Source organism: Nelumbo nucifera, chromosome 3, assembly GCF_055504915.1.
Source record: "Nelumbo nucifera cultivar China Antique chromosome 3, China Antique-T2T, whole genome shotgun sequence".
In the NCBI taxonomy this organism is placed as follows: domain Eukaryota; kingdom Viridiplantae; phylum Streptophyta; class Magnoliopsida; order Proteales; family Nelumbonaceae; genus Nelumbo; species Nelumbo nucifera.
Genome location: NC_142651.1, coordinates 31,591,424 through 31,617,886, shown reverse-complemented (window position 1 = coordinate 31,617,886; position 26,463 = coordinate 31,591,424). Strand labels below are relative to the sequence as shown.

The window sequence follows — 26,463 nt, the reverse complement described above, 5'->3', positions numbered from 1 at the left end:
GCTTTGCACACATCATAAATGCGGGAAATATTCCCCTTTCCGGAGTACAAGAACTCTAGATAGTTCATTAATTCCTTAACAAATCCACAGTGAGTGACTAAACCAACCACCTCACTTTCAATGGAGTTGCGTATCTGCAAGAACAAACGGGCATCCTCCCTCAACCAAGACTTTCTCGAGTCATCATTAGGAGGGTCATCAGTCAAATGGTTATCCATAGCAATACTCAGCAAATATAGTTGAACAGTTTTACTCCAATCCAGATAATTAGAGCCATTAAACTTATGCTCAGTTATTTTTGACATCACTGGAATAACATCCGACATAACTACTAATTTCTTGTCTGCCATAATCTCAAAATTCAAATAAACAGAATATTTTGAACACCGAAAATCAACAGAGCATACCTGTTGAAAACACCGGAATGGATATGCACGCAACAAAGCACAAATATGTGCTATACAGGACGAGGTGAGCCAAAAGACAACGACTGAAAAAAATTTTCTGGCGACAGATGTGCCGGCGCGTGTGATTGTGGCAGAATCTTCAGGCGGTGTGTGAAACACACGCGCAGGGCTGCTGACTGCCGGACTTTGCAGAGACTAGATGCTCTGACTGCTCCAAGGAGGTGACCCGAAACACCCAGAAATTTTCCTCTACCTACTGTTTACTTAAAACAAAAGGGCAGGCAGAGACTAGATGCTCTGATACCATGTAAAATAAGAGTAAACAGAGGAAGAAGAAGAATTTGTTGTATTATTCATCAATCTCGTATGTATATATACAAGTTACAAATTCTATGTTAGGAAAGAATATATTAGGAAAGAAGACTAATCAAATTCCTACAAATCTGTCCTACAATCAAGGTAAATCATATCTCCCTAGTATTTACTTCCTATTTTAGTTATACAGTCTATAACATCACATCTCCCTAGTATTTACTTCCTATTTTAATTATACAGTCTGTAACATCTTCCTATTTTAATTATACAGTCTGTAACAGGAGACAAGTAATTGAATAATCATATTTCATAGATGGTAATTACTATCCATAGTACTGATATCATAGATTTTACTGATTCAGAAGATATTTGTCCTGAAAAATATAATAAAATAACCTGTGCACTTTTGATTTCCTCCCACGAACAGTAATTTGATGATGCACCTCTGATTTAGTGGGATCAAGTGCTGGCTGTGATATCTCCAGTCCTTCATCTTTAATGATTGATAAATAGCTAAAGAACACATTGAAAAAATAACAATTTCATTTTATTGTTTTATCAATAGCTGAACAATTGATTAGAAGAGAATGAAAAAGGTATAAAGCCCTATTATAGAAGACTGAAGAAACAGGGAAGAAATCCTTAGAGGCAAAAAGAAAAAAAGAAGAAATGGTTCATAGCTGTCTTGCAGAATCTCAAATTTATAACCATTTTTTCATCAAATAAATTATCGTCCCACTTGTGCATTTTTAAAGGAAAAATTACTAAAAAGGGTGTGATTATATTAAAAAATGTTGTAGGGTGAACATTGCCTTATTAGTACCTTTAAGAGTTAAGATTCACGAACTAATTACTTTGAGGGGTAAAACAACAGCAGAATACAAAACACCATCTTGTTAGTTTTATAAAAATACCACTTTACACTTCCCTTGGCACATGAGCCAATTCACACACATACACCCAGTTTCATGTGGCACTTAGTTGGGGAGTTGATAGGGGCTCATGCTTCAGGTGAAAACCTATTGCCAATTTTCCATGTAAAACCATATTGAGAGCTTGGATGCTTGATAGGGGCTCAAATTCTTTAGAAATTCAGTCAAAACAATCACAACATGTAAAATTTTCTAAGCACTTTTCTGAACATGTTAAAAGATAAGTTCAATGTAAGGGGTTAAGTTGTCTATTTTCAAAAGTTAAGAGAGTGATTTGTAGTGAATCTTGTTACTCCTGAAAGCAATTATTTCAAGATCCTTAACCGTGAAAGCAATAGGGTGCTATGGATGCCCTATCCATTTTTTGTTACTACTTGGAAGTGGTTCTTTTCCTTTTTGAGTTTAAGTAGAATTCTCCAATTGATGCAGAAACTATATTCAAAAGCTCCTTCACATTACCAAGAATGAAAGATCATGTAGTGTGGTATAGTAAGAAAGCAGTTTTGGATTATATTGGAAGAGAGGAACAAAAGAACGAATATGGGATGGTATGCCCTAAAGAATTGATATAGCAATGCTTTTCCCCCAACATCTGATGGATAATGATAGCTGTAACTTCTGTTTATAAAGTTGGATAAAAGAAAATGAAAGAGATGAGACAAAAGAAAAAAACCTGATATCATTTTAATAGGCACTTAGAATTATTCTATATATGCATACCGCATAAACCTAGGCTCAGCCAGCCCTACTTAGGATTAGACTAGAACTAGGAAACTCAAAATTATAAATTTACAACTAGCTTCCTTTAAACCAAAGAAAGCTAACTCCTAAACTAATTTATTAAAAGCAATAGAAGTTCAAGCACAATTAAATAATGACATGACCAATAGCTGACCACTTGGCCCCTACATCACTGCCAAGTTAACAGGAACAGAAAAGATGGCAGACTCTTGCTAAGGATATTCAAGGTTCATCCGGATCTGCTCATAATAGAAAAATGTTCCAACACGTTCCAACATGATCTGTGTCCACACATCGCAGAGATGGTGGGTCCCAGCCTCGTGGTGAGATGTGTGGACACAGATCATGTTGGTACAATTTTTGTTGTGAACAGATCCCACTTCTGAGGTAGCTTCTTCCTCGGATCGTTTTCCCAAATCTATACAATGTTTACCATTTATAAACAAGCTCATTTACCAATCAAGAACAATACCCAATACATACCGTCCTGGGTGGAAATTTTCAACCCCAATATCCTCATCCCAAACAAAAATGTAATCATATCCAGCAACTATGTCTGGGTGTAGAAAACGCTTGGCAAACCACCTATTTCAATCACAAGATGCAGAAATGTCAGATAATTACCAATATACAACTAATCATGCAAATACTAATGTCCTTAGTTGATAATTATGGGTCAATGTTTTTGTATGTATCAGACATCATCACCATTTAGTTTGATTAATTGCAGAAACATGAACAGCACGATCACTCCATTCTAAGTCCCTCCATTCATCCACAACACCATCATAATGAAAAAGCATTATAACAAAGTTACTTGAAAGAAACTGCAAAATTGAACATGAGAAAGAATTAACCAGAGATGAACAGTTAAGATTGCAAGCAGGAAAGGATAACAGTTTGGGTTATCACCTTCTTAACCATTTGATTGACAACTTCCTTTTGCTTTATTCCAACAGAAATGGCTAATAAGTTCATTGAAGGCTTCACATTTGCCTGATTCAAACAAATTTCAAATAATACTCATTGTAACATTACCTCATAGAAGGAATTAAAGCAAGAAGCATATATAAGCAAATGTGTAAGGTTACGCAAAATGCGAAGTAAATAAAACCATTGCTTTCTCTATATCTACCAGCATTAATAGAAAAGAATTTTATATTTTTGATTTCATTGTGTGGTTCATCTTTTGGCTTCAATTGAAGTTAAAATCAAAAGAATGTAGAAATTACAGACCCACTGGTTCATTAATGTTGAAAATGCCGAATATGTCATAGAGTTGTCTTTTGTAATTTTCACATTATTAGTATATAATAAAGATTGAAGGGCTGCATCATTACAGCCTCCTCAAGTCAGTCCTACTACTGGCAACATAAGTAAGTATTAGTACCACTTCTGCTTCTGATGTTGTTATTACTACTCCTGAGGTTGTTACTGCTCGTTTTTCTGCTTTGACCTCCCTATAGCACTTAGGAAAGGGAATAGACATGCATCATCTTCTTCTACTGCTGACAATTTGTTTTCTTACCTCTCCTATGTTCATTTCTCTCCTGGATATTTTTCCTTCTTGGCTTCTATTTCTTCTGTTACCATTCGCAAGTCAGTGACTGAAGCTATGCAAATACCTGAGTAGAGGGAAACAATGGAGAATGAAATGAATGCTTTGCTAAGAAATAAGACATGGGAGATAGTTGAATTACCAAGGGAGAAAGACTCCAGTTGGTTGCAAGTGGTTATTTATAGTTAACTAAAGGTCGGATGGGAGTATTGAAAGGTAGAAGGCCAGATCAGAAGCAAATGGATAGACTTAGACTTACAGAGTAGATTAGGAGTTGCAAAGATGTCCTCTTTTGTATTTTGTTATATTTGGAAGTTCATTTTGATTGGCCACTCTTGCAATTTGATATTTTGATGTAAAGAATGTGTTTTTGAATGGGGATCTTAATGAGGAGGTGTATATGGTGTTACCCCTAGGTTTTTACACAAAGGATAAAGAAAGCATGGCTTGCAAACTCAAGAAGGCATTGTATGGCTTGAAGCAGTAGCAGCGTGCTTGGTTTGATAGATTCAAGAGACGTTTTCAGAGATTTGGCTTTGAGCAGTCCCTATCAAATCATACTCTATTCAGGAAGAAGAATGGCCAACTGATTACCATTCTTATTGTATATGTTGAAGATATTGTAGTAACAGGCATTGACACAAAGGGTATTGCATATCTGAAATAGTTTTTGGCCTTAGTATTTGAGATTAAGGACCTCGAGGAGTAGAAGTATTTTCATCATATTGAGATCACCAAATCAAAGCATGGTATTTATATTTCACAAAGAAAGTATGTATTGGACTTAAAGATATGGGGAAGCTAGGACTGACGCCTGCAGACAAACATGATGATCTTGGAAATAAGATCTGTGCTATTGCGAGGGAGCCTTTAAAGGACCATGCAATGTATCAAAGGCTTGTGGAGAGACTACTCTATCTATGCATGACTGGGCCAAATATTTCTTATGCTGTTAGTGTGGTGAGTCAATAATTGCATGCTCCTCATACATCTCATATGGCTGTAGTTGATAGAATCCTTCCTTATTTGAAGGGGAGTCCAGGTAAAAGGATCTTATACAGGAAGAATAACCATCCAAAGTTCGAGGTTTATATTAATGTAGATTGGCTTGGATCTCTAGACAATAGGAAATCTACCTCAGGATATTTCACATTTATTGGGGGGGGGGGGGACATGGTGCTTTGGAAAGGTAAAACAAAATGTGGTTGCAAGTTCCAATGCCAAGGCTGAGTATTGTGCAATGATACATGGTTTATCTAAGGTCCTCTGGTTGAGGTCCTTGTTGGAGTTGGGTATAAGTTATTCAAATGCTACTATTACTATATTGTGATAATAAGGCAACAATAAATATTGCATATAACCCTGTACAATCTGATAGAACCAAGCACATTGAGGTGGATAGATGCTTTACACGAGAGAAAGCTGTTCTTGATGATGTTTGCATTCCTTTTGTGAAGACCGATCAACAGTGGGTTCAAGACAACTACAATATACACTGGAAAGTTGGGCATGATTGACAATGGGGAAGTGAAGAAATAAGTGTTATTATTATATTTATATGAGAAAGGTAAGGTATAGTATATTGTATTAAAATCAGAAATGTGTGTGTGTGTGTATACTTTTATTTTCAATTTATTATATTATTTCATTTTATTATTGCATACATAAACAATTGTATACATCAAAATTCATATAAAATAAAATTTTAAAATCTTCTTTTTTAATTTTTTGTATATATTTTTTAATTTATGTTAATTTTTTATTTTTTCAAAAATAAAAAAAAACATGGCTTGGCTTGGTCTATGGCCCGGCTTGGCCCAAGGCTCGACCTGCGGACCAGCCCGGCCCACGACACGACACAATGTGGCACAGGTCTGTGTGGTAGGGGTGAGCATAATTCGGTTAAAACTGAAAAACCGAACCAAAATTTCAGTTTCGGTTTAATTGGTTCGGCCTATTCGGTTTTTCGGTCGGGCTCGATTATTCTATTCGGTTTTTGTTCATTTTGGTTTTCGGTTTCGGTTACCATATTTTCCAATTTGGTTAACCAAAAAAACCGAATTAATTATATATGGAATTAATATTAATTAATTAATACATATACTTATATAGTTATATATGGAATGAAAGATCGACCATTAATCGAATTAGCATAAAAAGTAGGCAATTCCACATACATTACATTAGCGTATTAGACACGTTCACGTTATTACTTATCATGTAAAGTCAAAATTGGCAAATTCCAAAACAAGCAATTCAAAAATAGAAAGAGAGAGACTTTGTCTCTTCGTCTTCCTCACTGCGGCGCTTCCAGTGGACCAGTTCCAAAATACAGACCTGAGAGTTGAGACTTCCATAGACCATAGTTCCATTCCAAAGTCCAGACTTTCCACTCCAGTTTCCAGTTCGACACTTCGTCTTCCTCATCATCTGTTCGGCTGTTCCAGTTGACTCCATAGCAAGAGCCAAGAGAAGACTAGACTCCACCATTCCAGAGAGGTAGAGATCGAGATTCGAGAATCCTCCCAAACAGAGTTCTTCGTCTGCCACTGTTCAGGCAAGCACTTTGCACTCAGGCACTCCCTCACCGCCAGTTTACAGGCTTACAACAGCCAACAAGTATTTCTTCTTCTTCTTCTCCAGAAGTCCAAAGTCCCAGCATTCCGAAATACGAAAAATATTTCGGTTAGAACCGAAATAACCAAAAAAAAAATCCGATTCAGTTTATTCGGTTTTCCATTATTTTGGTTTCGGTTCAGTTTGTCATTTAGCTGATTCGGTTTTTGAAATTTCAGTTTTTTCAGTTTGGTTTTGAACCGAAAAAACTGAATCCTCACCCCTACTGTGTGGGCTCGAGTCGTGGGTCGTGCCATGCCTACCCCCCAAAATATCCCAGGGGAGGGAAGCACAACCCACACTTTGTAGGGACCGCATGCGGGCCATGCCGTGCTGGCCCAGCATGGCCCAATTTACACCTCTATCTGCAAGTTACCATTCAACCTTGACTTCCATTTCTTCCTTTGCTTTCATATTTGCATCAGAATGTAACACAAGATATTTTAGGAGAATCTAAAGGGAAATGGCAAAATGCTAAAGAAACTTGGTGCTAGAATGAAAAAGTTCAAAATATAACCAAAGTAATATAGCATGTCATAAATATTGGCAGAAGACCGAAAATGTAAAAGACTTGGAAAAATATAAAACCATAAGAAAGGAAGTTGAAAAAGAGATCAAAAGTGGAGACATTGATTTCAAATATTGAGGGTGACATTGAATTTAGTGGGAGAGGGGAAAGAAGAAAGATTCTGCTGTAAGGTGGAATTTTTTGGGAAGGGTTTTTTGAAAAGAAGTGTTCAATGAAAATCATCAACTGGAATGTGAGAGGACTAGGAAGTGAAAGAAAAAGAAGGGCCATCAAAGACTTACTAAGAAGAGAGAAACTGGACATAGTGTTGATACAGGAGACCAAGTTGGCAGAAATGGATAAAAGGTGGGTGAGAAGTGTATGGAGATCAAGAGGAGTTTGTTGGACATTGGCCCCTTCCTAGGGAGCCTCTGGAGGTCTAGTAACATTATGGAGGGAAGATGTGGTAGAATTAGTGGAGGAGCTAATAGGGAGATTCTCTGTGTCTGTAAAGGTCAGGAATGTGGGGGATGGATTTACTTGGGTTCTAACCAGTGTCTATGGGCCAAACACTTATAGAGAGAGGAATGAGATGTGGGAAGAGTTGTATGGAATACGAGGCTTATGGGAGGGTCCTTGGTGCCTTGGGGGGGATTTCAATGTAATTAGGTTCAGTAATGAAACTAATAACTCCCAAAGAACAGTTACTACCAGAATGAGAAAGTTCAATGAATTTATTAGTGACTGTGACCTAAAGGAATTACCTTTCTTACAAGCCAACTTTACTTGGTCTAGTTTCCAAGAAAACCCACTTTGCTCGAAATTAGATAGATTCCTCTTTAATGAAGATTGGGAGAGTCATTGGAGAAACTTGATGGCTAGAGCATTACCTAGAGTCACTTCTGATCACTGCCCTATTCAGCTAAGCCCTGAAACAATAACCTCTGGTCCATGGCCTTTTAGATTTGAGAATATGTGGCTGACTCACTCGGACTTTGTGCATCTGATTGGGGAGTGGTGGAGAGAAGAGTTAAGAGGGGTGAAATGGAAGGGAGTGAGATTCCACAAAAAGCTGAAGAGGTTGAGATCTAAAATTAAGGAGTGGAACAGGGAACATTTTGGAAGAGTAGAGGAGCAAAAAATTAGTTTATTGTCTAGGATTGAGGAATTAGATTCCAAAGAAGCCCAAAGGATGATGAGTGAGCAAGAAAGGGTGTTAAGAAGAAACCTAAAGAAGGATTTGGAAGAGGTCATTTTAAGAGAGGAAATTTCATGGAGGCAAAAGTCAAGACATAAATGGATTAAGGAAGGGGATGGGAACACAAAATATTTCCATGCACTGGCCAATGGGAGGAGAAGAAAAAATCAAGATGAGATAGCAAGGTTGTTTGTGGATCACTTCAAATCAATCTATAGGAAACCTTTGAATGATAGGCCAACATTGGAAGATTTGGATTGGACTAGGATAACAGAAGAACAAGCAAATTGGTTAGAAAGGGATTTCAGTGAAGAAGAGATCAGACATGCAGTGTTTTCAATGGATAGATCCAAAGCACCTGGTCCAGATGGCTTCACAATGGCTTTTTATCAGGATTGTTGGGATGTGGTTAAAGAAGATCTTGTTGGGGTATTTCAGGAATATGCAGATAAAAAGAAGGTAAGCCCTGGAGTTAATGCAACCATCTTAGCCCTTATCCCAAAGAAAATAGATGCAAAGCACCCTAAGGATTATAGGCCGATTAGTATGGTGACAAGCATCTATAAAATCTTGACCAAAGTGTTGTCCATGAGAATCCGAATAGTACTACCATCCATCATTAGTCAAGCACAAGGTGCATTCGTGCAAGGAAGGCAAATAACAGATCAGATCCTAATAGCAAATGAGTGTGTGGAGGACATGAGAAAGTCGGGGAACCAAGGTTTTGCGTGTAAGCTAGACTTAGAGAAGGCTTATGATCTTGTGGATTGGAGTTTTTTACTAGAGATCCTTGGGTGTTGTGGCTTTGGAGATAGATGGTGCAACTGGGTAAAGGGATGTATTAGTTCTTGCCATTACTCAGTCTTGGTCAATGGGATGGTCAGATTTTTTCCCAGCTTGTAGAGGCCTTAGACAAGGTGACCCACTCTCCCCATTTCTTTTCACCTTAGTGGCAGATGCTTTCAGTAGATTAATCTTTAAGGCAGATAGGGAAGAGGAGGTGAGTGGTTGGAGGATAGGAAGGAACAATGTCCGGATAACCCACTACAGTTTGCTGATGACATCATAATATTTTGTGAAGGGGGTGACAGGCAAAAAGTGAGGAACCTTAGAGCATTGTTACAATAGTTTGAGAAGGCTTCCAATTTGAAGATAAATATGGATAAGAGTTGTGTGGTAGGAGTCAATATGGATGAGGAGAGTATTCAGTCTGTGGCAGATTGTCTAGGTTGTTCTGTCTCTTCGTGGCCCTTGCAGTACCTAGGTCTCCCTCTAGGGGCTAACCCAAAAGAGAGTAGTTTTTGGAACCCAGTTTTGGAAAAGTTTGAGAAAATATTAGCTGCTTGGAAAAGGAACTATATCTCTATAGGGGGTAGAGCGACTTTATTGAGAGCCACCCTAGCGAACCTACCGATCTATTTCTTATCTGTTTTTAGGATTCCTAATAGGGAGGCTAACAAGTTGGAGAGATTAATGAGAAATTTTCTTTGGGAGCCAGGGGAGGAAAAGAAAGATCATTTGATTAAATGGGAAATAGTATGTAGGAGCAAAGAGGAAGGTGGACTGGGGTTAGGAAGGTTAACTCTCAAGAATAAAACCCTCTTAGGAAAATGGTTGTGGAGATGGCCTAGAGAAAGGGAGAGGTTGTGGCATGAAGTGATAGCGAGTATACATGGCAGACTGGAAAATGGATGGGATGCGGGTGTATCACGGCAACCAACGTTGGCATCTCCTTGGAAAGCAATCCAAAGTATCCTCCCTCAATTTCTCAACCTTGTCAGGTATGATGTCAACTCTGGTAACTCTGTTTTATTCTGGGAAGACACTTGGGTGGGTTCAGTTGCTTTAAAGGACCAATTTCCGTCCCTTTATTCTATTTCCCTTTACAAGGAAAAAGCTATCTCTCATTTTCTCCCTTCTCCTTTTTCACCCTCGCCCTTAAGTTGGGACCTTGGCTTTCGGAGAGGGTTGAGGGATGATGAACTTAATAGTGTTTCAGACCTGTTGTCTCTGCTTGGCAATGTATTTTTGGACCCTCTTAGTGTGGATGTGAGATTATGGTCCCCTCATCCAAAAGGTTACTTTTTTTTTTTTATCAGCAAAAGGATTTTATTAATAACAGAGAAATATTGAAATACAATAGATATTGGTTGCAGAAAGCATTAACCCAATCTGCAAACACTACAAAGCATTTAAAGTTCTGCCCAGTACAAGTAGATCTATTTGCCCCCTGTTTTGCTAGAGTGTCTGCCAACCCATTTGCAGTCCTTTTGATCCAGCCAAACTGAGTGTTGAACTTCCTTGCAATTATGTTAATTTCTCTGTATATAAATTTGAGCTTCCAAGGTGCTGATGTAATGTTTTTAGCCCAAGGAATGACCAGCAGTGAGTCTCCTTCTATTTCTAAGTCTGTTGTACCAATCTGCTCAGCCATCTTTAATCCTTGAAGTAGAGCCAACGATTCCGCCTGTATTGAATCACCAATACCTATTGGTCCCGAGAAGAGTGCCACAACTTCAACTAGATGATTTCTAATAACACCTCCTATACCTGCCCTTCCTGAGATGCCAAAGGAACTCATCACCAATACCTATTGGTCCCGAGAAGAGTGCCACAACTTCAACTAGATGATTTCTAATAACACCTCCTATACCTGCCCTTCCTGAGATGCCAAAGGAACTCCCATCCAAGTTTATTTTTAATTTGTTCAGTGCAGGTGGCTTCCACTCTGCTCTCACAACTTCTTTGGGAACATCTATCTGTGCTACTTCAGTCCAGCTTCTTAGAATCTCATTCGTAGAGAAGTTTTTGAATAGATCCATGGTCATCACCCAATGTGCAGTTCTGATTTTTATGGTTTCAATGACTTCCTCCTTTGATTTACTTTTTCCAGAGAAAATCTTTGGTTTCTTTCCTCCCATATAGTCCAAACCACAGAAGCTCTTGCTGCCTTCCATAAGCACTTTCCTCTTTTCTTCGGTTGCCTCAGGAGGGAGGGATTGAATAGACTTACCACATCCTGTGGGGGAGCCCATCTGCATCCAAAGAGAGAACAAACAATTTCCCAAATACAAGAAACAAAAGAGCAGGATAAGAGTAAGTGGGGTAGGGTTTCACCACAATCCATATAAAGGACACACACATGAGGAGAGAGGCATTTATTTGACCTTCTTTTCTGTAGCACATCACAAGTATTAACCTTCCCTAGGAACACTTCCCAATAAAAGGCTTGCACTTTAGGAGGGATTGGTTTACACCAGATTTCTCTCACTGGAAAGTTCATCCCCAAAGGATTAGAATGAGTGAGCAGACCAAAGAAAGAGGCACAAGAAAATAAACCATTAGGAGTTGAGGACCATACTCTACTATCAGTTGTAGTTTGGTCTAAATAGACCTTCTCAAGGGTTGAAAGCAAAAGCAATAGGGATTCACATTCATTTTCCCTTAGCCCCTTTTTGAAGCCAGTCTCAAGAGATACCCAAATCTGAAAGTATGCCAACCCTAGCAACAGGTTTGTTTCTAAGGTTTGATAAAGAGTAGAGGTCCGGAAAATTATCCTTAAAAGGCAAATCCCCAACCCAAAGGTCTTCCCAGAATTAAACTTTATTGCCACACCCAACATCAAGACGAATAAATTGAAGAAAAGTTGGTAGTACCTCAAAGATTGCCTTCCAGGGGGAGTTCGGAGCTGCATTGGAGGCTAATTTTGCATCCCAGCCGTTTTCTGCTTCACCATGAATGCACTTAATGACCCTGTGCCACAACCTATCTTCTTCACAAGGGAATCTCCATAGCCATTTCCCTAGAAGGGCCTTGTTTTCTGTAAGATATTCCCAATACCTAGGCCACCTTGCTCCTTAGGTTTACAGACTTGCTCCCACTTCACTAAATGATCCTTCTTTTCATCACCAGGTTCCCACAAGAAATCTCTCATTATCTTCTCCAACTTCCTTGCTATTTTCACCGGGATTTTAAAGGTGGAAAGGAAATAGGTAGGCAGGTTTGCTAGGGTGGATTTTATCAAGGTGATTCTACCCCCCAAGGAAATGTAATTTCTCTTCCACACTGCCAACTTCTTTGTGAATCTCTCTAAAATTGGCTTCCAAAAACTTTCAGTTTTCGGGTTTCCCCCCAATGGCAAACCTAGGTATTCTAAGGGCCAGCTTTTCACTTCACAACCTAGCAAATTTTCCATGGCTTGGATGTCACCCTCCCCTATGTTTATTCCAGCTACACAACCTTTTCCCCAATTTACTTTTAGTTTGGAGGCCTATTGAAACTTGTCCACCAAAATTTTCAGATTCTTCAAACTGAATTCATCACAACTCTCATAGAAAATGATTGTATCATTTGCAAATTGCAAGTGAGACACCACCACTTCTGAACTACCAATCCTCTAGCCTTTAAACTGATTTTCTTGGTCAGCCTCGATGATTTGTCTACTCAGAACCTCAACCACAATAGTAAATAAGAATGGGGATAAGGGATCACCCTGTCTCAGCCCTCTTTTAGCTGGGAAGAAATCCTTTGCTACCCCATTTAGGAGAATAGAGAAGTGTGTTGAGCTAATACATTCTTTGATCCACATTCTCCATCTTTCACCTAAACCCATCTTTTTCATGAGATTCAACAAGAAGGACCAATCCACCATATCATAAGCTTTTTCTAGATCCAATTTACAAACCAAACCTTTGCCACCTTGTTTTTTCTTAGCTGCCACACATTCATTTGCCACTAAGATTTGATCCACTATTTGTCTCCCTTCTACAAAAGCTCCTTGGTTCTGTGAAATAACAAATGGCAAAACTGTTTTCAACCGACCAGCCAGAACTTTAGCAATGATATTGTACATGCTACCCACAAGACTTATCGGTCTGTAATCCTTAGGGGTTTTGGCCTCTTTCTTTTTTGGCACTAGAGCGATAAATGTTGCATTTGCTCTTGGAGAGAGTTTCCCCTTTTGATAGAACTCAACAAAGACATCCATTAAATCATCCTTCAGGATTTCCCAACAATCTTGATAGAAAGCCATTGAAAAACCATCCGGCCCCGAAGCTTTTGATCTGTCCATCGAGAAGATTGCTTCATGAACCTCCTCTACACTGAAGGCTCTTTCTAAGGTAGCAGCTTCGGTTTCTGGCACTCTATCCCACTGTAATTCTCCCAACTCCAAATTGCTTTCAATAGAGGAACCCAGGATTGACTTAAAATGATCCACAAAGCACCTTTCAATTTCCTCCTTTGAGTTGATTTCTCTTCCCTCCACCTCTATACTGGAGATTTGGTTTTTCCTTCTTCGCCCATTTGCTAGGGAGTGGAAAAATCTAGTGTTTCCATCCCCCTCCAGAAGCCATTTGTATCTTGATTTTTGTCTCCAAGAAATTTCTTCTTTCCTTAGGATCTCCTCTAGTTGCACTTTTAAATTCCATCTTTCGGCTCTATCCTCTGGCCCACATTCTTTATTGGCTTCCTTTTGATCCAACTCCTCTATTTTCCTAGCTAAATCCTCCTTTAATACCTCAAGATTTCCAAATTCCTCTTTGTTCTGCTCCTTGATCTTTTCCTTCAATCTTTTCAACTTCTTGGTGAATCTCACCACCTTCTCTCTAGCCCCTATTCCACTTTCTGACCACCAATCTTTTACCTTTTGCAAAAAATTTGGAACTTCGAGCCACATATTCTCAAATCTAAAGGGTGTGGGGCCTCCAATAAGGTTTTCTTGGTAGAGGCTTAGAGGGCAATGGTCCGAGGTTACTCTAGGGAGGGCTTTTAGTGTTAAGTTTCTCCACAACTCCTCCCAATCAAAAGAGAAAAGAAATCTGTCCAGTTTTGAGTAGACTTGACTTTCCTGAAAATTTGACCATGTGAAGGAGGCTTGCAACAAGGTAGGTTCTCTCAATTCTAGGGATTCAATCGAGGAGTTGAAATGTCTCATACTTGTTGTTATGGTCTGATTGGGATTGTTTGTCTCACTTGTGTACCTTATCACATTGAAATCCCCACCCAAACACTAGGGACCAACCCATAGGCCCCTAATTGTGGCTACCTCTCCCCAGAATGTATCCCTCTCTCTATATGAGTTCGGGCCATACACATTAGTCAACACCCACATCCTTCCATCACTCATCCTCTTGGCTTTTATTGATACTGAGTATTGTCCTATCAACTCCTCCTGACAGTCCACTTCCTCATTCTTCCAGATTATGAGGATACCACCCAAGGCACCCCAAGATGGGGCAAAGAACCAACTTAAACCCCTGCTACTCCAGATACTTATCCATCCTCCATCCAAATCCGAGAGTTTTGTTTCTTAGAGCATGACCACTACCGGTCTCTCTTTTCTTATCACATTCCTGATTATTCTCATTTTCTTTGCACTCCCTAATCCTCTTACATTCCAACAAAGAATCTTCATTCCACTTTTTGTCTAACCCATTCCCTATTGCCCAGTCCCAGTCTCCTCTTTTTTTCTCCCTCTTCCTATTTACAGATTTCTCATAGGATACTCCACAGATTAGTTTTTCCACCCCATTCATTCTTCTTTTTCTTTTTTTTGTCATCTCCTATCTCCTTTCTAAGGTAGACCTTCCCTTTGGTAAACTTTCCTCTAGCTTCCTTTTGTTCATGCCCTTTTAATTTAGGTGGTCTTCTGCATTCATCATTTTCCCCACCAAACCCACTAAGTACCTTCCCTTTTTCTTCTGTACCGACAACAGTTCCAATTTGCCCCTCTTTCTTCTCTAATTGCTTCTCACGATTCACTGCCAGGATTCCTCCCTCCTCCCTCCTCCCTATCTTTATCTCCTCTCCCAACTTCTTCTCCTTCCTCATAGGGGTCATTTTTTGCCACCAGTGAAGTTTCTACGGCTGGATCTGCAAAAACCAAAAGTTGAGGATTACTACTAGGAATAATATCAATTGAATTTTGAGAGTAAAAAGGTGAGGAGGAGAGGATGGGAGTAAGGGAAAGGGGGAAAGGAACTCCCTAATCCTGAATCTAGTTTCCACCAACCACTCCAAAGACAATCCCTGATGGTTCAAGTTCAGGTTCAGTAGCCACCTGTGCAGCTGGGGGGATCTGTTCCTCAAGTGGTTCCATGTTTGGTTTGCAGTGGGAACCCAACTCCTCAAGCCCGTTACCCTGCCTTTGTTCTTGCTTTGTTTTTACATTCTTCTCTCTCTGAGAATTGAGAGTAAAAAGGGGAGGAGGAGAGGATTGGAGTAAGGGAAAGGGGGAAAGGAACTCCCTGATCCTGAATCTGGTTTCCGCCAACCACTCCAAAGACAATCCCTGATGGTTCAAGTTCAGGTTCAGTAGCCACCTGTGCAACTGGGGGGATCTGTTCCTCAAGTGGTTCCATGTTTGGTTTGCAGTGGGAACCCAACTCCTCAAGCCCGTTACCCTGCCTTTGTTCTTGCTTTGTTTTTACATTCTTCTCTCTCTGAGAATCATCAAGAGGCCTCCCACTCTCCACGGAAGAGTCACCAACCCCCGAATCCTGTAGCTCCAGAACTTCCCTACTAGCTTCTTCAATAAAAAGGAGTTTCGTTCCATAGTCCTCCAGGTCTGTAAAATTACAGACCTTTGTTGAGACGGGGCTGCCCATATTTGACGGCTGATCCACTTCTTCATCGCCCACATCTCTCAAGTCCTCCCAATCGGAGTCATCTTCAGAGTTCCCTTGCGAGTCCCTATTGTATCAAGGGTTCGGCTTTTCAGGCGTTGTGGAGTTCTCTTCAGTAGCCGTCCTCCATTGAAGAGTCTTTCCTTGTGCAGAAGAGGCGCCTACAACCTGAGAAAGAGAGGGGAAGAAAGCTCTGTTTGACATTCCCGTAGGCGCACAGGCATGCAAGTCCTGAAAGGTTGAAGGGGAGGTAGATGGGGACGAATGATAGATCGCACCTATCGTCCCCCAACTGCGTACAGAACCTTTGCGCGTGAGAAATAAGAGGGTTACGTGACCCCAACTAAACTCTTTGCAACCGGTTTAAAAGCTTGGGTCGGGTTATGTAACCCTGGCCCAAAAAACCCAATTTCCTTTGTGTAATGGGCGCGAGAAGGCCCGCTTCTCGATCTCAGCACCTCAGAGTAGGATTTTCCTTGGACCGTTGGATCCCATTCAATTTTTTTCGAAAAATCTCCTATAAATGGCAAGGAGTGCTTCTTAAGGCTATCCCCCGACTTTTAAGTTTCCATAATTCCCTGGTCAACTTGACCTTTCGGGCGGTCCACCCAACTCTTACCACATGGCCTCCAAGAGTCCATGTCAACATCTTCTTCCTCCGAATTGTTCCAGAGATTTGCTTCGACTTCCGACGCCAACCACACCGTTCTCCAACAGTCAACTGCAAAGATATCCATACTCCTTGGGATTTTTTCAAATTTTACTCCTGCCACTTTGATTTTTGCCGCTTGAAGATTTTCCACGCAGAACCCTTCCAATACACCACCACAAGCCACTGCTATTTTGTGGAAAAAGTGTTCTGCCAGAGGTTAAAGGGTAACCCCGGAATCTTGATGACTACGGTCTTCTGAGAGATGTTTAATTCATTACAGGAAGGCGACCAGTTTTCAACTGCAATCTGGCCATGTTTTGTTTCAGGGATTCTGTTTTCAAACTGAAGTTCGGCCATGTCAAGTATTGCTTTACATCTCTCAAAAGGGACAAGGGTGAGTTTCTCCTTTGGCTGAAACTTCTCCCTCAAGATTTGCTGAACTTCTTCCCAACTCTCAACTTCTTTTTTTACCTTCACTACCTTCCTCCTGTTCCAATCCACATTCCTTCCGTCCCACAATATTTTCGGACAAGTATTTGTTGAGAGTACTGTTATGGGAGTAGTCACTTTATTTTGTTTTAACTAGCTTGTTTTTCCAATTAAGCTCCCATTTTTTTTTTAATAATTGAAATGATTTTATAAATCAGCAATAAAATAGTACAAAGTCCTCATGGAAAGGTACGAGTTGCAGCCTCTCCAGGCTAGTTAAGTACAAATTTCCGAATTAATAATAACTTACATAGAAGCACAAAAAAGATCTTCCCTATATACCCCCTGTTTGGCTAGAGCATCAGCCAAAGAATTAGCAGACCTACTAACCCATTTTACCTCCACTCTCATATTGCTGGTTAACCACTTTACTTTTTTGATGAGATCTTTGTAGCCCCAAATGGTGGTATCCAAGTTTAGGAGCCACCTGGTTACCACCTGAGAGTCCCCTTCAACTAGGAGATGCTCCACCCCAAGCTGGTTGGCGATCTGAATTCCTTGTACTGCAGCAAGTATTTCTGCCCTTGTGGAATCCCCCACTCCCACCGGTCCTAAGAATAGGGAAATTATGTTGCTGTCCTTATTTCTCAGGATACCCCCTATACCTGAAGGCCCGAGATTGCCTTGGCTGCTTCCATCAAAGTTTAGCTTAATGACACTTTCCAAAGGCGGAACCCATTCTGACAGAATTCTATCCTTCTTTGTTGAAGTGTTGGCTATTACTAGCCAATTTCTCAACAAATCATCAAAGATATCCACAGTTTTCAGCCAATGGAATGCTCTTGTTAGGATACAATCCTTCATTTCATCTAACCCTCTTTCCTTCTCTAAAAAAATTCTTGCATTCCTTTCCTCCCAAAGAGTCCACAGAGTGGCTGCCCTGACACATCTCCACATGACCTTACCTCTTCTAGTTAAGCTCCCATTTGCCTCCACCGATTTTTGTTCTTCCCTCTGAGCTTGCTCTTCAGTATTTAAGGTCACCCATTTTCCCTGGTTGAACTCCTCAAGAGCACCTGCGACCTTCTTCCACCCCTATTTAGCTTGTCCCTCCGGTAGGCATACTAATTGTTTCCTCCCTTTGCCAAAGAACTCTGTTAATACAAGAAAACCTCCATTTATGTTCCTTCTATTTTCTATTATAAATCTTTTTCCCTTGTTTGTCATTTCATTTCTCCATCCCTGTATTCTTTCTACAAGTAGTAAACCATCTACAAAACCTTTAAACCAGTCGACCACTTCTGAGTCCATTAGGATCGTTGCTCGTTGGTCTTCCCTTATTTTCAGACTCTTCATCCCCCTATTTGTTATCTCCTCCATGAGGATCTTCTTCTTCTCCAGCTGAAATACTCTTTTCCATTTTGCCGCCTGAATAAATTTCTCCGTCTCTCGATTCTCCATGAGGATCTTCTTCTTCCACAAAGCTAATTTCCTCCAAAAGGTTACTTTTCTTGTGCTTCCTTTTTTAAGGCTCTTTGCTCTTTCTTGAGTCAATGGGGTTTTCCAACTAAGGAGATTTGGTCTAGACCTGTTCCACCTAAAATTGTTATTTTCTGCTGGGAGGTGTTTTATAGAAAGATTAATACCTTGGATTTCTTGCAAAGGAAAAGGCCTTTCATGTGTTTATCCCCTAACTGGTGTGTACTTTGCAGGGCTAGTGGTGAGGATTGCTCCCACCTACTTGTATCTTGTTCCTTTTCTAGAGCTATTTGGAGTTGGATTTTCTCTTTTTTTTGGGTGTAGGTGGAATCTGTCCACAGACTTAAGCCAACTGTTCGATCCCTCCTTTTTTGTGTGGCCTACAAAAAAAGGAAAATTGATGTGGAGATGTATTAGAGCAGCTGCATTGTGGACAATTTGGGAAGAAGGGAATGCAAGGATTTTCAAAGAAAAAGAAAGAAGCATTCAGGCCGTTGAGGATTGTATCTTGACTAGGGTCATTCACTGGTTGAGAACTTTGGAATTCTTTCATACCTTTTCCTTTGATGATATTTGGAGAAACTGGGTAGTGGTGGCTAACAGCCTCACAAGGAAGGACAGGGAATCTGTAGTGTGGACCCCTCCGCCTGAAGGATGGGTAAAGCTGAACTTTGATGGCAGTAGCCAAGGAAACCCAGGCCCATCGGGGATAGGAGGGGTGCTGAGAGACATGGAGAGCAACATATTAGCCTTGTTCTCAGGCCCTGTGGGAATAGGAGACTCTAATAGAGCTGAGATTTTAGCGGCGGTACAAGGTATTCAGATTGCAGAACAATTAGGGGTTCAGCACTTGGTAGTTGAAGGAGACTCTCAAATTGTGGTGGGATGGTTGAAAGACCCAACTTCAGCCAAGTGGCAACACAGATTTATTAAGGAGAGTAAACTGGCTTACAAGAAATATGACTGTTACCTCTCTATGGGTGGGAAGATCAGCAAACACCTTAGCGGATGGGTTAGCTAAGCAGGGGACTACAAGGGAGCAGCTATTTTGGGCTGCTTTGTAATTTTATTTATGGTTAATTCTCTTTTATTTTGATGTAATACTTTTCTGAAGAGGAAACAGCTTGTGCCTCTTCAGTGGTGTTTTTTCTGAATTAATAAATTTCTTCATTCATCAAAAAAAAGTTGAAAAAAAGTAAGTGAAACTAAATTTAAGGCATATGATAAACTTCATCATAAATTAGGAACTAGAGAGAGAGTAGAATTTATAGGCAAGCAAAAATTAAAGAAAGTAAAAGCCAAGATGTAAATCATGTTATATGCATCAAAGAGGAAGATCAAAGGATCTTAATAAAAGATGAGAAAATTAAAGAAAGATGGAAAATTTATTTTGAAAAATTATTAAATGAAGGACATATAAAGTATGCTAATGCAAGAGGGACTAGTAGGTATAATAGTACTAAAAACAGCATGTACCATAATAAAATTAAAATTTCTTAAATGAAGGAGACATTAAATAAGTTGAAGAAGGGAGAGACATTAAGACCTGATGATATCCCAATAGAACTGTGGAAAGGTATGAAAGATGTAAACATATTATGGCTAACTAAACTATATAATAAGATGATGAAAGCGAAGAAGATAGTGGGTGAATGAAGAAAGAGCACTGTGGTACCTATACTTAAAAACAAAGGCAATATCAAAGTTGTAATAACAAAGAGCACTAGGGGTTGATGTTTGTATTTTGAAAACTCTTTAATGAAGTTACCGTTTCCAATAAAAAAAAGTTGTAATAATTATCATGTGATTTACTCATGAACCATGCTATGAAACTTTGAACTGATTGACAGAAAAGTTTAGAGAGAAGAGAAGAGATCTTCATATGGTACTCATTGATTAGGAGAAAGCATATGATAGAGATCCTAGAGATAAAATTGCAGGTTTTGGAAAATAAAGGAGCACCAAATAGGTAATATGAACCTAATTAAGGATACGTGTGAAGGTGCAATAACCAATGTAAGAACATTGGTTTGGAGAGACATCAAATTATACAATTATAGTGGGCTTCAACGTGGCTCAACACTTTATCCTTATTTATTTGCATTACTCATGGATGAATTAACTAAACATATTCAGGAGGAGGTCCCATGATGTTTGTTATTTGCTTATGACAATAGTAATAATAATTGATTAAACAAAAACAAAATTGATATATAAATTTAATAATAATAGGAATACGATTTAGAGTACATTTACTCTTTGAGGGCTGAAATAATGGCTGTATTGGAAGGTGTGCAAAAAGCCAAGGAGTTGTCTATTTGTAAATTGGTAATTGAAGGAGACTCCAAGTTGGTTATTAATTAATTGGCTGCAATAATAGGGGGACATTGGGTGGTGGGGTTTCATCCATGAGCATAGGAGAATTAGGAATTTGTTACAAAACATGGAGGTCATACTACATTGGGTTAAAAGAGATGCTAACTCCTTTTCTGATTGTCTAGCTAAACAAGGGGTGGGAAGAAATCAGTTTTTCTTTGGCAATGTTGTAACCTTTCTTCTTTTTGGGAGAGCTAAGAGAGTTTATGTTTATCTCTCCTTGTTTTCTTCTTTGTATTTTATAGTTTTTATCATCTAAATGAATTGATTAAGTTATTGATCAAAAAACAAAAATCAGGGTACATTTACAATTGGAGATCAAGAGATAACTCACAGTGATCTCTTTCATTACCTTGGTATGATATAGTTCATAACAAGGGAGAGATTGTGGATGACATCACCCAAAGAATTAGAACAAGATGGGCAAAATGGAGGGGTGCATGCAGAATCCCATGCGGATGTTGGGTAATCAAGAAACAACATGTCCAAAGAACAACAAGGGAGAGATTGTGGATGACATCACCCAAAGAATTAGAACAAGATGGGCAAAATGGAGGGGTGCATGCAGAATCCCATGCAGATGTTGGGTAATCAAGAAACAACATGTCCAAAAAAATGTGTAGTAGAAATGCAAATGTTGAGATGAATAAGTGGAAAAACTAGAAAGAGAGAGTCAGAAATGAACTCATTCAAAGAAACCTAGGAGAAGCTCCAATAGGTTTTAAAATGGGGGAATGTAGACTATGATGATTTGGTCCTATGCAAAGAAGACCTAGCTAGGGGCCATCTTACATTAGGTTGTAATATCTATTTTGTCTTTTAAGTACTTGTCAGAAAACACAACGGAGGTTTAAGTATTCCCATTCATTAAAAAAAGGACAAAATCATCTTGGATTTAGCTAGGAGCCACTGCTTGGTGAAATAGTAAAATCTCGGGCATGAAGCATGAGAAAGAAGGTTCAAGTCTGAGAATGGATGCTATTTGAGAAAAAAGAAAGGCCAAAGGTTAGGTCAGTTCACCCTTCCTAGGACCTCAGATAACTGGGATCGACATTGTTAATGGCTATGCCAGGCTTAGCTGAACCATCTCAATATCCACCGCAGGTAATAAGTCTTCCTTTCCTGTGTCAATGATGAAAAATAGAGTGATACTGCGGGATACACATTTATCCAGTTACATTATACAGGAGTTAAGAATATTGTCATTCACAACATTTGACAGTGGATTAGTATTTATAGGAGCAACTTCACATACCACACTGAAAATAAGTCAATGAGCACTAGGCATCTCACAAATGATTGCATAAATTTCAAAATCTAGTAAACTTGGGTCCAATATAGTGTTTTAAAAGCACAAGGGGCAATTTGCGCCCGAGGCGCAAGGCAAGGCGCACGCCTTTTTGAAGCAAGGCACAAAAATGCTAAAAAAAAAATTCAAAAAAATGCAAAAAAATATTAAACATATATTAGTAAAAAATATAAACTTAAATTTTAAAATAAATGTTTTAAAAAACCTTCTATCTAAAATTAAAATACATAAACATAACATGTAAAGCATATTCAAATGAAAATTTAAAAATAAAATCAAACATATAAAATATTTTCAAGCATGTAAAACCCACAACCTCTTTTTTTTCCTCAATTGCATTACTTCAAGTAGCTAATGTGAGGCAAAACATATTGCATTACTGATTCTACAAGCCGCCTTTGTGCCACACTGGCATGCCCCTCGAGGGGTGTGGTATGGAGGTCCAGGGATGGAGCCCTCGGCCCAGCCGCTAGGTTCAAAAAAAGCAGAAAAGCATAAAATTTTAAAAAGGAGCACACCTGGGCTGAGGCGCAAGGTGCACCAGGCACACGCCTAGGCGCACTAGGCGTGCTAGTGCGCCTTTTGAAAGGGCTGCGCCTAGGACCTAGGCAAGGTGCATACCCTAAAATGTGCCTTGCTTGTGCACCTAGGTGTGCCTTTTAAATCACTGGTCCGATAACATTTCAAAATGCACAAGAATCTTGATCAATACCAAAAGTGCCTTGCAAAATATAAGATACCCTTATTTGTTGATACTAGTTCATGATTCACAAATAGGTTAAAGAAGAGTCTGAATCATGATCTTTTAGTAACACTAAGAACTTTCTTCCAGTTCATATGCACTTAAAAAATATGTGTAGGACATAACAATTTATGCCTTAAGAAAATAATATTGTCTTCTATCACTAATTGAGATTTCAATACATAGTTTGAAATACCATTTTCATTGGTGTGCCCCATAATGGTCGCATTTCCAAGTCGGCTGTTGTGGAAAGGATACCTTTTGGCAATGCTTCACTCCCATAAGGCTGGCATTGATTCTAAGAAATAAAAACAATACATATCATAAAGTATTTAATCATCTATGTGAAATTTGTAGAACAGAACAGACAATAAGAAAGACAAAGAAAACTCAACTCACCATTAATCCCAATCATTTGGGGTCAGCTAAAAAGAAAATAAACTAAAATATATAAAAGTAATAACCTTGCATGCATGAGATGGCCTATTCTTCTGGGTATCAACAGCTCCCCATCTTGAGAATTTCTGCATATTCAATCCAAAAATCCATTCACTATACGCCGAAATGCATTTGAAGAACAGCTCTGATGTAGAAACAAAGAAAGAAAAAAAAATGAAAAGAATACAATAAACAGAGAAAACAATGATGCAAGTGCTGCAGTATGACACAAACTTTAAGGCTGTGTTTGGTTTGCAGGAAAAGATTGTGATACAAGAAAGTTCTATAAACAAAGTGAAAAAAAAATACACTTCCTAGAATGCAACTATAAACTAAACAAAGTTTAGTTTTGTGAGCTAGATTGTCAATTGGTAGAACTGGTTGGGTCATGGCCCAACTGATAGAGATAAAAACATGAAAACTACCAAAATTAAAACTAAATAGAAAGAGATCACATGTTGTATATTGATCTATAAAGGCTCATGTTCTGAGTCACAATCCTGCCACTCTGATTGGTAGTTAGTTACTTAGTTTTGGAGTTAAAAACTACAAGAAAAAAGGTTCAGAGATGAGCCTTCCACCATGTCATGTAGGGCTTGTTGCTGCATAGAGACAAATTAATAGAAAATGGAAGTTATCCCCTAAAAGCAATGCATTCTTCAGTGGTTAAAATCTTGGTTTTTCACCTTGATGAAAGTCCACTGGTCTGTTTAATTTAATATAGCCGATGGAACTATTTTTTCAGCCACGAAGAAGATGAGGCTCCACTCCACCATCCCTTAATCTGCCCTTTCATTTGAATTCCCATCCTCACCACCATCTCATTCTAATCAGAAAATACTGCCTAAATAAGCTCCCTCTCACATAATCCTCCATCCACACCATCAACAAAAATCTATTCTCAGTTCCTCACACAATTTGTTGATCTTTATGCTTCACTTATCTAAAACAGATAGTAATATGGGCACTTCCCCCAATAAAATGGAAAAACTACCTCCATTTTCTGCTCAACTTTGGTGACCCTACGTTTTTTGATGATAACAAACTCATTGAGAATACTAATAGTGTGATTAAGTATGCATCTATCTTAAATAAGCTTCTCTGAGCCTCAATTGTATTAAAGCAAGTTTGCTACCAAAGATGAAGAAGTGGAAGTTTTACTTGATCAGCTGCTTGTGCTTCATGTTCGCATTACCATCTCCAAGTATCTCCACTGAGGAAGCTCCAAGTGAATTCAAGCACGACAAGGCTACTTCAAGAACTCAAAAGATTTGAAGCTTATCAAGAGGTTAACTGCTACATCAACTCAACAAGGAGGAAGACTACATCAAGTTGTACTTAAAAATGTCAGTCTTTAGGATCTTAATGTGATCATTTGTGTAAGATGCACTCTCTATGATGCTCAACAAGACCAAACTCAGTTTAGGCAACCTTAGAGACCATTGGCTAGAATAGGTTTGGTTCCTAGGATTTCCTAGACTTAAACAAGTGATTACAATCTTAAAAGTCTATTTTGAAAGCTTAAAGGAAGGAAGTACCAAACCTTTGGATGGATATTTCCAAGGTTTCTAAGTGTTGGGCTGTCTATAAGGCAAGATTGTGAAGGCTTTGTAGTATAGTTGACTACTCAGAAATGTACAGTTGACTAACTGTGACAGTCGAGGCATGATTTTCTTGAGTGAGAGACATAGTCAACCACTAGAAATGTATAATGGACCAACTGCGGTAGCCGAGGCATGATTTACCAAGACTGTGAGAGAAGTAGTCGACTACCCAAAAAAGCATAGTCAACTAACTGAAACAGACAAGTTCAAGTTGATATTAGTCAACTAATAATAGGAAGTAGTTGACTGGAGGAGAAAAAAGATTCCTCCCTTCGTCTAGTAGATGGCTACCAAAATTTGGTAGTCGACTACTTAAAATAAATTTGACCATTTAAAGGCTTAAACACGCATTGCTATCTTTGGTAAGCCTTCTACCATGTTGGAGCAAATTTGAGTCATTATTAAGAATGGTACAAACCCTCCAACAACTAGAAAATGGTCACTTGCTCTCAAATCCTCTATAAATATAGATGGCTAGCTTGATTCAAAGCAAGCAAGAGAAAAAAAAATGCTATCATTCTAAATAGTGTATAGTTTCTTTTAGAGAAAGCAAGTTAGCAAGAGTCATTTGTGTCGAGGAGATTCTATTGCTTCAATAATTTCAGAGGTGAAAAAAAAAAACTAAGAAGCCTTTGAGCTTGTACAATCTCACCCATCTATTGTGGATCTCATTGAGTTGAGCATCTTAAGAGAAAACTCTTGCAACTTAATAGGTTTGAGTTTTATATTTCTATATCTACCTATCAAGAGGTCTCTTGTTGTAACCTACAACGTTGTGCTAGGAAGTCACAGATGAACATGGGAGGATTCATGGAGATAGGGCACTGGAGAAAAACATTGAAGATTAAAGCTAAGGAGCTTCTTTTTGAAGAACTGACACTAAAGGGGCATTTGAGTCTGAAAATCAGGGAGGCAAGGAGAGGAGTGGTACTGGTAGAAGGTATGGGGGTGATTGAAGGTTTCAAGGAATTTTTGGAAGGTGCAAGTAACAAGGGTAAACAAATCAGCTGTAAGGAGTTTCTTTCAGAAGCAGGAAGAAAATATGTAGTAGAGTGCAAGAGAAAAAGCAAGTTAGCAAGAGTCATTTGTGTCGAGGAGATTCTATTGCTTCAATAATTTCAGAGGTGAAAAAAAAAAAAAAAAACTAAGACCTTTGAGCTTGTACAATCTCACCCATCTATTGTGGATCTCATTGAGTTGAGCATCTTAAGAGAAAACTCTTGCAACTTAATAGGTTTGAGTTTTATATTTCTATATCTACCTATCAAGAGGTCTCTTGTTGTAACCTACAACGTTGTGCTAGGAAGTCACAGATGAACATGGGAGGATTCATGGAGATAGGGCACTGGAGAAAAACATTGAAGATTAAAGCTAAGGAGCTTCTTTTTGAAGAACTGACACTAAAGGGGCATTTGAGTCTGAAAATCAGGGAAGCAAGGAGAGGAGTGGTACTGGTAGAAGGTATGGGGGTGATTGAAGGTTTCAAGGAATTTTTGGAAGGTGCAAGTAACAAGGGTAAACAAATCAGCTGTAA

General features: G+C 39.0%; 1 protein-coding gene across 7 annotated transcripts in view; it reads right to left on the bottom strand.

The window, feature by feature from the left end:
* The window catches only part of LOC104590836 (uncharacterized), a 60,442-nt gene that overhangs the window by 21,651 nt on the left and 12,328 nt on the right, over positions 1 to 26,463 (bottom strand). For 6 of the 7 annotated variants that reach the window (XM_088900166.1, XM_088900164.1, XM_088900165.1 and 3 more), the window contains exons 4-9: positions 23,352 to 23,411; positions 23,084 to 23,185; positions 3,308 to 3,391; positions 3,104 to 3,222; positions 2,879 to 2,980; positions 1,119 to 1,235 (exon numbers count right to left, since the gene is read on the bottom strand). In XM_088900166.1, the coding sequence (XP_088756292.1) occupies positions 1,119 to 1,235; positions 2,879 to 2,980; positions 3,104 to 3,222; positions 3,308 to 3,391; positions 23,084 to 23,185; positions 23,352 to 23,411 (584 nt within the window). Of the gene's footprint in view, positions 1 to 1,118; positions 1,236 to 2,878; positions 2,981 to 3,103; positions 3,223 to 3,307; positions 3,392 to 23,083; positions 23,186 to 23,351; positions 23,471 to 26,463 lie in introns of all 7 variants that reach the window. The other variant, XM_010249899.2, reaches the window with a different exon arrangement.